At 43.1% G+C, this 12,225-nt stretch overlaps 1 protein-coding gene across 1 annotated transcript in view; it reads right to left on the bottom strand.

The window, feature by feature from the left end:
• Positions 1-864: 864 nt before the first annotated feature.
• RBL1 (RB transcriptional corepressor like 1) overlaps positions 865-12,225 on the bottom strand; it is a gene marked incomplete at its 3' end in the record, with an annotated part of 57,138 nt that continues 45,777 nt past the window's right edge. The window contains exons 20-22 of the mRNA XM_080924858.1: positions 11,231-11,379; positions 4,275-4,439; positions 865-1,035 (exon numbers count right to left, since the gene is read on the bottom strand). Of these exons, the coding sequence (XP_080780984.1) occupies positions 865-1,035; positions 4,275-4,439; positions 11,231-11,379 (485 nt within the window). The remainder of the gene's footprint in view (positions 1,036-4,274; positions 4,440-11,230; positions 11,380-12,225) is intronic.

The following is a 12,225-nucleotide window of genomic DNA, read 5'->3' as shown; positions in this document are numbered from 1 at the left end:
AAACAATGAAATGAATACCTTAACCTTTTGAGTCAGGGTCTTGCTGTGCATGCACACTGGCCTGACATTCCCAGCAGCCCTACTGTGTGCTGGAATTGAGGGCACGTCCCACTGAGCCCAACACAAATGAATGAACGATATCGTCATAATGCTACTTCCCTAAGGAAATTTCATTTCTCATTTATCTGAATTTTATTCTCCTAGATTAAAAAAGTTTATTTTGAGAACTACATGACTGAATACAATCACATATAATAATTAAGTCAATATCATGAAAATCGTAGTTTTATAAATGAGCATCCCTTTTACAAGGTCGAAAGATCAGCTGAAAGGTACAGCCACTTGTACTCAGTGAGAGGAAGAAGATGGCACAGACGTCCCACAGGCTGGTGGCACCTGAGGTGCAGGCTCAAGGCAGGCTGGTACAGTGAGCGCTCATATTGTGGGAGCTAACCCAACCTTCAACTCAAGCAGACAGAACAAGTATCTCAGAGACTCACTGACCAACTATTAAAATGCACAGGAGACATTTGATCATTTTGAAAAGACAGTTTAAAATAGTTTCTCCTTAATTCACCCTAAAAATCAAACCTAGGAACAAATACTAAAAAAAAAAAAAAAAAAAAAAAAAAAAAATTCTTATTACTATTTATGAAGGCACTTAAAACATTCTTTACTAATCTACCTCAAAATATATTTCTGTCAGATATACAGGGTGAATAAATGCTTTTAAAAAGGAGCTTACTTTTTATATAAAAAGGAGCAAGTTTTTGTATAACCCAGTGATAAAAAAAATGTGAAGGATGGAGCCCCCAATTTTCTCCAGAACAATCCAAAAGTGCTTCAATCCGACAAAGGGAAACATTAGTGATTTGCTCTCTCACTGACAACATCCTGTAGGCGTTTAAGTAAGACATCATCATTCTCTTGGCAGAGACGTTTGGCAGGCGAGTCTGCATCTCCACTGATGGGTATCACTCGCTTCTTGGTTTTCTGCTCACCTTGCCTTATCATGTTGTTGATATCTTTCAAACTCTAGAAAAACAAGAGGGCATGTGTAAAAGGCAGGAGAAAGGAGAAACTTGGGGTAAAGAACTAAGCTAACTCTATTCTCTCCTTCCTATCTTATACCCCAAACTAAGCACTGGTATAGAGGTTATCTTTTGCATCTGAACCAACTTACAGAGATGGCTTTTTGAGTGGTTTTAAAAGAAGACGTTTCTTTTGACACTAGTACTCAAAATGTAGCCACCAGACCACAAGTAACAGAGGCACTGAGTAATTCATGTTCCAAAGAAAAATTCACAAGGTTTATTTACCGTAACTCACTTTCTGAGTCAGTTTGTGGCTGAGCCTACCAATTCACGTGTGTGTGTGTGTGTGTGTGTGTGTGTGGGGGGGGGGGGTACATTCCTGTTGTGGCATGTGTACAGAGGTCAGAAAACAACTTTTGGGAGTTGGTTTCTCCCTCTCCAGTGTGGGTTCCTGAGATGGAGTTCAGGTCATCAGGACTGTCTTAGGGTCTCTACTGCCTCAACAAAACACCATGACCAAAAAACAAGTTAGGGAGGAAAGGGCTTATTCAGCTTAAACTTTCAGATCACTGTTCATCATTGAAGAAAGTCAAGACAGGATTGCAAACAGGGCAGAATCCTGGAGGCTGGAGCTGCTTGATGGCCTGCTCAGCCCGTTTTCTTATAGAAAAGGATTACACCAGCTCAGGGATGGCCCCACCCACAATGGGCTGGGCCCTCCACAACTGATCACTAGTTGAGAAAATGCCTTACAGCTGGTTCTCACAGAGGAATTTCCTCAACTGAGGCTCCTTCCTCTCTGATGACTTTAGCTTGTGTCAAGGTGATGCAAACCAGCCAGTACCAGCAAGTGCTTTCACTCTGCCAGCTGCAACCCAAGTTTGTTAACTCTCTTCATCTATTAATGTGTATGAATGATTTGTTTGCATGTTTGTATGTATACTGTGTGATGCCTGGTGCCCACAGAGGCCAGAAGAGAATGTCAAATCCCGAGACTGCCATTAGAGACGGTTATGAGCCACTGATTAGTTGTTGGGAATTGAATGTAGGTCCACTGAAATAGCAGAGGGGTGTGTGTGTGTGTAACCAAAAATATATAGAGATAACACACACAAATGTATATATATATATTTTTTCTTTTTGTGTTTGTTTCTGTTGTGAGAGCATATACGTATGTAGTACACATGTAGATCTCTCAAAGGTCTCAGGGATGTAAGTCAGGTCATCAGGCTTGGTGGGAGGACATTAACTTGATGAACCAACTTATTGGTCCCCTTCTTTTCTCTATGACAGTGTCTCATTCTATAGCCCAGGCTGGCCTTGAACTACTGGAAGTCTGGCTGCCTCAGACTGTACATTCCTATGCCTGGTTTAACACAATAATGCTTACAGATTGCCTGGGAGTGACTCCATCTCTGAGTCACCCCAGGCAATGCTGACATTATAGGGCTCAGGAGAGGTGGTTCCTGAAACTGCATCCCATTGTTTAGAGTGAATGTTCTACCTGGACCTGCCTGCAAGTGCTCTGTGATCCCACAGGTCTGTAGGACAGGGCTAGTGCTCTGCGATCTGCGGGTGAATCTAACTGTGATTCAGGAATCACTGCCTTGGATTTCAGACGGTCTAATATCTTTTAAACACCTCTATGGGTCAAGTCTCATCTTGATCAATTTTTCTTGGTAAGCATAGTAAGACCTCAGCAAACACGGACGCAGACAGGAGACTGAGGAGTTAAGGACTGCTGCTGCACTGACACTCACATAAAACTGTGGCTTCTAGAAACTTAAGATGCTGCTGTGTAGTCTTAGAAATACTGAAAAGCCTCTCTGACACGTCGCCCTCAATACACTGGGTAAAGATGAAGCCAGCCTCTCCATAAACAGACAACAGCAGAGGTCCCTGCTAACTTTTCACCTGGATATAATCCATCCAATATACTTAATGTTCAAAGCCACCCATTAAAGTTAGCAAATTTCACACAAGCATGAGCTCATACTCCTTGGAAGTCTGAGGGCAGCTCGGACATCTACTGTGACACCTTCTAGTCTCCCAAAGCACCAAGCACACAAGTGGTGCACAGACGTATATATGCAGGCAAAACACTCACATAAAATAATAAAGTAAAACTTAGTAAACAAAAAACAAAGCCAGGCAGTGGTGGAACAGGCCAGCCCTGGGGAGGCAGAGGCAGGCAGATTTCTATGAGTTTGAGGCCAGCCTGGTCTACGAAGTAACAGGACAGCCAGGGCTACATAGAGAAAGTCTGTCTCAAAACCAATCAATACCAAACAAACACCCTAAAACAGCAGCACCTCCCTGAAATGCACATGAGAAGCAATAGACTGAGCTACCTCAACTGAATGTGAAGCTCATTTCCTTCCTCTCTTTCTGCGGTAAGAGGATCAAATCCAAGGACTGGCTGATGCTTCGAAAGCTTTTTACCAGTGAGGTACACCTGCCACAGCAAACACTGCTCTTTCTGGGAGACAGTGTCTTTCTGTGTAGTCCAGGTTGGACCTGAACTCAAAATCTTCCTGCCTTGGTACTGTTAGAATGCAGATCCGTCTGCTGTTCCAGTCACAGTACCCGCAGCATCCACTCTTCCTCACGATACTGACAGTGCTCTCCGAAAATCTCCAGCTAACTACTTAAAGACTTTCTGACTTGGGATATTAAGTATGCAGGATTGAAGGATACATCAAAGAGGCACTGGTGATCACAAATCCTGTTTCCCACCCACTTCCCAGCCTTGCTAGAGAAGCAGAGAGCCTGGCTCTCCAGAATCCTGAAAAGCCCCACTTCTGTCTGATGGGCCTGATGCCATTTCAGATTCCACACCACTGCAGAGCTCCTACACACTGTTGGACATTGTTAACTACGTTTCTAAAAATACTTCCTACCCCCCAACAATAGGTCTTAGCACCCTCCATTACCCCCACTTCTGAGACTGTTCAAGTAACTCAAGAGCTGCGTGCTGGCATTGCAGGCGCGTCCCACCATGCACAGTAACAACAGTGCTTCTGGTCATACGAGCACAGTACAGTTAGTGGTTTATAACTCACTGGTGGTAACGTTGTAACAGAAAGATGAATGGCTGCTGGCTGGCAACTGAGCTCTAGTTTTAAAAGGCAAAGTTACTGAAATCCAACGTTTTCATAGTTATTGAAAATTCTAACTTGGAATCCAGCATTGAACAAGTATGTACAAGAGATGCTCTCACACAGTTTGTACGCACTGTACCTTTGAAGGGCTGCCATTGAACTTGTACAGCAGGGCACTCCTGGGGGTGAGGCCTGATCCGTTCTTGTGAGGAGAGACGTAAATGGCATGCTGCTGGGAGATGCGGCGTGGGGAGCCCGGCTGCTGCTTAATGTGTGGGAAGGGAGAGAGAGGTGGAGCGTCCATCTAAAGGGATCCAGAAATTGTATTTTTAAGACAAAAGGATAAAAAACCCATATTGTTGTCTTTGTTCCAATTATTTGTTAGAAGATATTACATTTTAAGAGCTCATTTATAGCTGAAATGTTATCACTCATTGCTTTCATCAACTAATCAGCAAGCCAGAGCCCCTCTTCTTCAATCACCCCAGACATCCTGTGCCTACTTTTGAAGATTCTGACAAGCTGGGTACACTGGCATGTTTGTAATCCCAGTACCCAGGAACTGAGGCAGGAGTGCATGCATTCTAGGCTAGCCTGGGCTCTGTCTCTGCAAAATAAGAAAAAAGAAATGAGGACAAATCACAGGAACATGTGAGATCCTGGATTCAAACCATAAAGATGAGAATAGGCTCATTCAATTCCAAGCATCATAAAACAGCCAAACCAGACCCTGTACCATAAACAAACACCCGCAACCAAGTTTCACTGGCTGATAAAGATGAACAAAAGTAAGGTCCTGAGTGATGCCCAAGAAAGCATAAAGGGCTGAATGAAATGACAGGTGCCATCCAGGACAAAAAAACTGGGTTCAGTAGAGTAACACTGATGGAAGCTCAAGCTGACTCAGGTCTCAAAAACAAAGGGAAAGAACTAGACCACGCAAGGAAAGGGTTTAAAACCATTTTAAAAAACACAAGAAGGTGTGACAGGTCCCAGACCTTAGCACCACTGACTCCATGATGGAAGTCGTTCAGGCTGTGCACATCAGCACAGACAGCACCACCTGTCAACACTAAAACAGAGACCTAACCCTCAAAGTCCATAGTTCTGGGAATGTCTCTGGATGTACTAACCTGGCTCTACGGCTTCTGTAGTTTTGCTTCTAGCTGACTGTTCTTGTTAACTGCCGTGTCAACCAGGGACATGGTTTTTATGCTTAAAAACGCATTCTGAGAAAGGCTCAGTGCTACACAGGGATCCCAAACACCCAGTGCAGTTGCTGGCTGCCTAATAAAGGCTTTCTATCGGCTTAGGTTCATGTCTGTGCAGTTTTCTCCGGTGAATACCCCACAGTTTTGGAGGGTCCCTTGTGATCCAGGAAAACTGTCTCAGAGCCCCTAGAAGTATGGAGGAGTCCTGGCGGTGCTCAAGGAGCTCCTAAGACAACCTATGCGCCATATCCCCCACTGCCTTTGATCATTTGTTGCCTAAAGCTGTGGAAGAATCTGACACTTCCACCCCAAAAGGAAACAAATTAAAAAATTACAGCAGGAGAGATGGCTCAGTGGTTAAGAGCACTGACTGATCTTCCAGAGGTCCTGAGTTCAAATCCCAGCAACCACACGGTGGCTCACAACCATCTGTAATGAGATCCGATGCCCTTTTCTGGTGTGTCTGAAGACAGTGACAGTGCACTTGTATATAATAAATAATCTTTTAAAAAAAAGTTGCCTTCTGAGTTAAGTCTGGTTAAGGCGCCTTCTGTTCAGTTATCAGGAAAGGTCAGAACTGCTGATGCAGTGTCTGGATCCATGTGAGACCTCACCGGATCCCCCGTTCTGTGCAGTGTCATGGCCACTCCTGGTTGTCTTTACTCTGTGTGTGTGTGTGTGTGTGTGTGTGTGTGTGTGTGTGCGCGCGTCTGTCTGTCTGTCTGTCTGTCTGTCTGTCTGTCTTTCTATGTATCAGTCAGTTCTGTTTCCCTGGACTGACCAGGGGCTGTTTCTGTTGAGAGAACCATTACCACCTGACCTGACTTAAGATCTGTCTATTCTTGTTGAGGACCAGAATCCCTTTTGGCTTTGCCCAAAGAAACTCAAAAAAAAAAAAAAAAAACCCTTCATCTGTCTTACACCAGGGCATTTCCTGACTCATCTGGGTAGGGTCAGTTCCTGTGGGGGGAGGTGGGGAGGGATCAACTGTTTCATGGGGGTTGACATCTAAGCACATAGGGAAGTAGTTCCTGAGGTATACACTCCTTCTGCCCCCCTTCCTGCTTTAAGCAGTTTCAGGGAAGGAGAAAAGCAGCTCCACTCCTTCCTCTTTCATGATTTATGTGTAAAAACAATTGGTGTGGGAGTTGCTGCTGAACAAAATTTCCCCTTCTGTTCAACACTGGCCAAGGAGACTTTAAACAATGTTAGCTAAAAAGATTTCCTTTGTCGCACAGTCAGCCTAGATATTAGAAGAAAAAGTAAAAGTTAGAAAAATTTGAAGGTATAAATAGTTTCTGGTTGTTGGAGGCTGCCCAAGACATGTTTAACAGAGAACTAACTAGGACAAGAGCTCTTGCATGGACTGAAAGCGACCATGTCTCAGATGATAAGATGCAGTTAGACTTACAGATACTCAGCAAAAAAATCTTACCCTCTGTCAGAAGAGTACTGTCTCAAACCAAAAGATACAGTTACACTATCTCAGACTAACAACAAAGATTCCCAAGGTATGGCAGGAATCGACCTCCCAGAACCAGCCCAATACCAAGTTCCTATAATTATTTAATCAGTTCAGCTACTCCAGTTCAGACGGAACAATATCCAGTGACCCTGGAAACAAAGGGAAATTGCAGTCTCTATTGCCTGGTTTAGAGAGACAGGTATTCTGGTGCCCTGCCAGTCACTCTGGAATATACTTCTGCCTGTGAAGAAAGCTGGGACCTCTGATTCTCCTGAGTCTGATTCTTCTAGAGAAACAGGTGCACACTATGACTTGAAAGATGCTGTCTTCAGCCTCTCACTGGCAGAGCTTTGTCAGGAAAATGGATTAAGAAAGGGCCACTGAGAGACTGCTGCAAGTGTTACAGACATTGGGCCACAGAATGTCAGCTAAGAAAGCCCAACTTTGTACATCAGAGGCTACCTATCTTGGCTACTAGCTGAAGGAGGCAAAAGGAGCCTGTTTCAGAGTAGGGCTGCTGCCATCCTTCAGATCTCAATCTCAAAGACTAAGCCACAGGCCCAAGAGTCCCAGGTGCAACTGGGCATCGCTGTCTCTGGATACTAGTCCTCTGGATACCAGTCCTCTGGATACCAGTCCTCTGGATACCAGTCCTCTGGATACCAGTCCTCTGGATACCAGTCCTCTGGATACCAGTCCAGTCCTCTGGACACCAGTCCTCTGGACACCAGTCCTCTGGATACTAGTCCTCTGGATACCAGTCCTCTGGATACCAGTCCTCTGGATACCAGTCCTCTGGATACCAGTCCTCTGGATACCAGTCCTCTGGATACCAGTCCTCTGGATACCAGTCCTCTGGATACTAGTCCTCTGGATACCAGTCCTCTGGATACCAGTACTCTGGATACTAGTCCTCTGGATACCAGTCCTCTGGATACCAGTCCTCTGGATACCAGTCCTCTGGATACTAGTCCTCTGGATACCAGTCCTCTGGATACTAGTCCTCTGGATACCAGTCCTCTGGATACTAGTCCTCTGGATACTAGTCCTCTGGATACCAGTCCTCTGGATACCTCTGGATACCAGTCCTCTGGATACCAGTCCTCTGGATACCAGTCCTCTGGATACTAGTCCTCTGGATACTAGTCCTCTGGATACCAGTCCAGTCCTCTGGATACTAGTCCTCTGGATACTAGTCCTCTGGATACCAGTCCTCTGGATACTAGTCCTCTGGATACCTCTGGATACTAGTCCTCTGGATACTAGTCCTCTGGATACTAATCCTCTGGATACTAGTTTGTGGAAATAGCAAAACCTTGCTCGATACACCAGCACAAAATGGGGCACCAAGCCCCTAACCTCAACTGAGACTAAACAAAGGCATTTGAGGCTTTAAAAACAACTTTGATTTCAGCTCCAGCCCTACAGAAGGGGTTTTAACCCAAACTTTAGAACCATGGAGATAGACTATGACATAATTGCCCAAATGACAGGACCCTGTAGCCACAGGATGGTCTACCTATATAGGAGCCGAGGTGGCTACTACTAGTCTAATGGAAAAACAAAACAAACAAGTTAATTCTGAGTCAGGCTCTTATACTAATAGCACCTCATGCCACTGAGACACCCTCCACTGAGGAACAGCAGAATTCTGGGACCAACTTGGAAAGGATCCTACAAAGTGATTCTCTCCATTTCTACAGCTATGAAGGTAGCTGGCATTACACCAGGAAGCCACTATGCCTAGGTTAAGAAGACAAAAGCCATGGACACCACTGCCAATGGACTGTCTCTGCACTGTTGGCCCATCAAAATTAAGGTTTAGGGCTGGCGAGATGTCTTAGAGGTTAAGAGCACTGACTGCTCTTCTAGATATCCAAAGTTAAATTCCCAGCAACGACATGGTAGTTCACATCTGTAATGGAATCTAATACCCTCTGATGTATCTGAAGACAGCGAAAGTGTACTCAAATACATTAAAAAATAAGTAAACAAAACTTTTTAAGAAGTTCATATTTCATTGTGGTTTAGGCCCTTCTACTCTACCTCCTCCTGAGTCTCATGTTTGGTGTAGATACAGGTTATGGTCTAACCCTCACTGCCCTCAGGCCTGGATCTGAGAACTGAGGAAGACAGAAGGGAGGTGACAGCTTGTGTGACTACAGACCAGCAGCCCATAGTCCATCTGTAACTTTACGTACTCATGCCCACTTAAATACCTGGTTGTACTGCAGAAAGGAAAGATGTACAAGTTTACTTTTGAGATAGGAATAGAGAGTTCACAATTCTATGCATGCCCTGCAGTGGGGCCTAGTTACCAGGAACAAGGGAGTTTCTATTTCAAAAACTAGGGTTGCAAAACTGAAGCTTCCTGGAAAAAGACTTAGAAAAGACTGTGGACTTTGGAGAAAACCTGAGAAATCAGATGCTATGCCACAGGAAGGGACCATGGGGGCAGAGTTAATCATCTACAGCCAGAAACCAGCCAGGACTGCTGGTTATGCTCAGACCTTCAGCCACCATACTACACAGGGATAGGAACTAACCCGACAGTCAGTGCATTGACTAAAAACACTCAGTGTGACTGGGGAAAGCCCAAATTAACGTTAGAGGCTTCAGAAGGGGCTGGAATCTGTCTAACAGCCAACCTTTAACCTAGACACTTGCCTTACTCTACTCTCTTGCCTTGGGAAAATAGCTATATCACCAAGCCCCAGAGACAACTTGGTGGACGTGTACTAATGGTTTAATTAAATGAGCCTCTTCTGATGCTTTCAAAAAAAAAAATAGACAAGTTTATTAGGACCTAGAGATATTAAAATTTTGTTTCTAAATTAAAACAAGTTATAGAAATGATCCTACAAAATTGGAGAGCCTTAGACTTATTCCGCATAACATAAAGATAAACGGTGCGTGGCTTTGGGAAAAACTTGTTGTTTCTATGCCAACTGATCAGGAGTAACTAAAAAATCTTGCCATGGTTGGGGGGAAAAAAGCTCAAAACTTTGAAAAATGGGTGGCAGTCTCTCTTCTCTTGGTCTCCCTGGCTTACTACTCTGTTATCAGCCTTGACTAGGCCCTTAGGTCTCGTTCTGACTGGATTAATGGTGGATCCCTACATCTTAAACTATATGCCAGCTGACTCCGTGACAGGTGTACCATTCAGGATGTATATCTCAGCACATAGACAGTACTACTTGCCAAAAGTAAAACAAAGGTTTAATCTACCAAAGTCCAAAGTTCTGGGAACGTCACTAAATGTCCTAACCTGGCTTCTGTAGCTTTGTGTCTGGCTAACTGTTCTTGTTAGTTGAAGTATGTCAACTCAGGACTTAGATATAAGAGGCACACTGAACCCCAATATGACAAGACCAGAAAAGAAACTCTCTGAGGCATATCACAGTTTCAAATACACAGAACAACAACAACAACAACAACAACAACAACAAAACCCCACCCCCACAAAAAAAACCAAGACAACAAAAAAGGAAAATATTAAAGTTTAAAGAGAAATAAAAAAGTTACATATATTTAAAAAATCAGAATAATAGCTGATTTCTCAGTTGAAACTTTGAAAACCAGAAGAGTCTGGAGAAATGCACTCAAAAATTCTAAGAAGACCATGACCCAAATTATGTCATAGTTGCTGTAGAACAAAAAAGAAAAAAAATATATGTTCACCAAAACAACCCTAAGAATACTAAAAGCAATACTTTGAACTAAAAAGAGAAAGAAACATAGCTGAGAAATGCTAGAAGGAAAAAACCTGTCATGAATAAATACAAAGCATGAGTAAGAATACAAACAGAAAACTAAACAAAAACCAAACAACCAACAAAACAACTGCAACCAACACACACAACTCTCAGCAATAACTTAAAAATATTAACCCTCCAATCAAAAGACACAGGCTACCTGAATGGCATAAAAAACAAAATACAGGCCAGGTGTCTATGAGATGGCACATTTGTTTAACCCCAGCACTTCGGAGGCAGAGGCAGGAGGATTTCTGTAAATTGGATGCCATTGAAGTCTACATATGAGTTCCAGGACAGAACAGCCAAAGCTAAACAATGAGACCCTGACACTCACACACACAAACAGAATTCTATTATTTATTGGTTGTTCAATACATAGTAGTCACTTCTAAAACCATTCATACAAATGCCAAATTAAATGGACTAAGCAGGTTATATTTACATATTTATGCATATATGCATATATATATCTATGTGTATATACACAATCACATAGATAATACATACACAAGTTATAATAAGGAAAAAGAGGCCATCAGTTTGAGAGGGGATTGTGGGAGAGAGAGACTGAAAGTAGAAGGGAGAAATGAAGGGAGAAATTATGGAAATACAGTTTCACTTAAATTTTAAACAATTTTGAAGTTGCAAGACTTAAACTTACTATATGGTCCTGATTGGACAAATCATACTTCAATGCAAATGACTTCACTCTTCCTACATATATTGTATTGTAGAATTTGATAAGATCACCTCTTTCCTCTTTTACTGGTTCACTGGAACAGTTGGGAGTTTTTGTGGCATCTTCTATGTCTGTTAAGAAGAATTCAGCATTGTGATAGGTATTCTGTAACATTAAATTAGTAACTTGGATTACATTCCTTTAACAAAACTAAAAAGAAACACAGATCCTTATTAAAGAAAGCAGTATCTTAAGACAAATCTATCTACATCCTTTACAACCCACACTGGGGGTGTAGGTGGCACACACCTGTCATCACAGCACTTGGAAGACTGTGGGGAGGAAGGGAGAATCAAAAGCCCAAGCTAGCCTGGGCTACACCATGAGACTGTTAAGAAACAATCCAACCAGAATGTAGAGAAATGTATTTATGTGGACAAAACACATTTCACAAGGGCAGTTTTTGAGCTCACTGTCACTTATGGCCTTTATTAAAGGGAACCAGCTCTCGTTAAGTCTCAAGCAACTTTAAAATGGGTGGCAATGAAACACCCTGAGTTCAGAGTCCACGAAGGCCCAGAGATGCTCATACTGGTTGTTTGACGAAGGTGGAGGAACTCTAAAAGGCAAAGCATATATTACAGGTGAACAAAGATGCAAAGTGAGCCAGGTGTGGTGATGTACAACTCTGATGCTGCTACATAGAGTTCAGGCCAGCTGGGGCTACACAGGTCCAAACAACAACAAAACCAAGAGAATTGCTTGTTTATCTTTTTGAAAATCCAAGCAGAGTAAGTTGTAAGGTTTGTTTGTTTTTGAAATATTTTATTCTGTAGTAGAAAATAACCTCAAACTTGCAGCCCTCTTCCTGCCTCAACTTCCAGGGTGTTGGGATTTAGGCCTGAGCCACCAGAACTGGCCAGCACATTCTATGACTCTTGTTTCTCCCTCATAACAGGAACTCTAGGTTTCAGTTG

Source organism: Micromys minutus, assembly GCF_963924665.1.
Source record: "Micromys minutus genome assembly, chromosome: 11".
NCBI classification, from domain to species: domain Eukaryota; kingdom Metazoa; phylum Chordata; class Mammalia; order Rodentia; family Muridae; genus Micromys; species Micromys minutus.
Note: the sequence above shows the minus strand (reverse complement) of the source record. Positions and strands in the feature narration are given on the sequence as shown.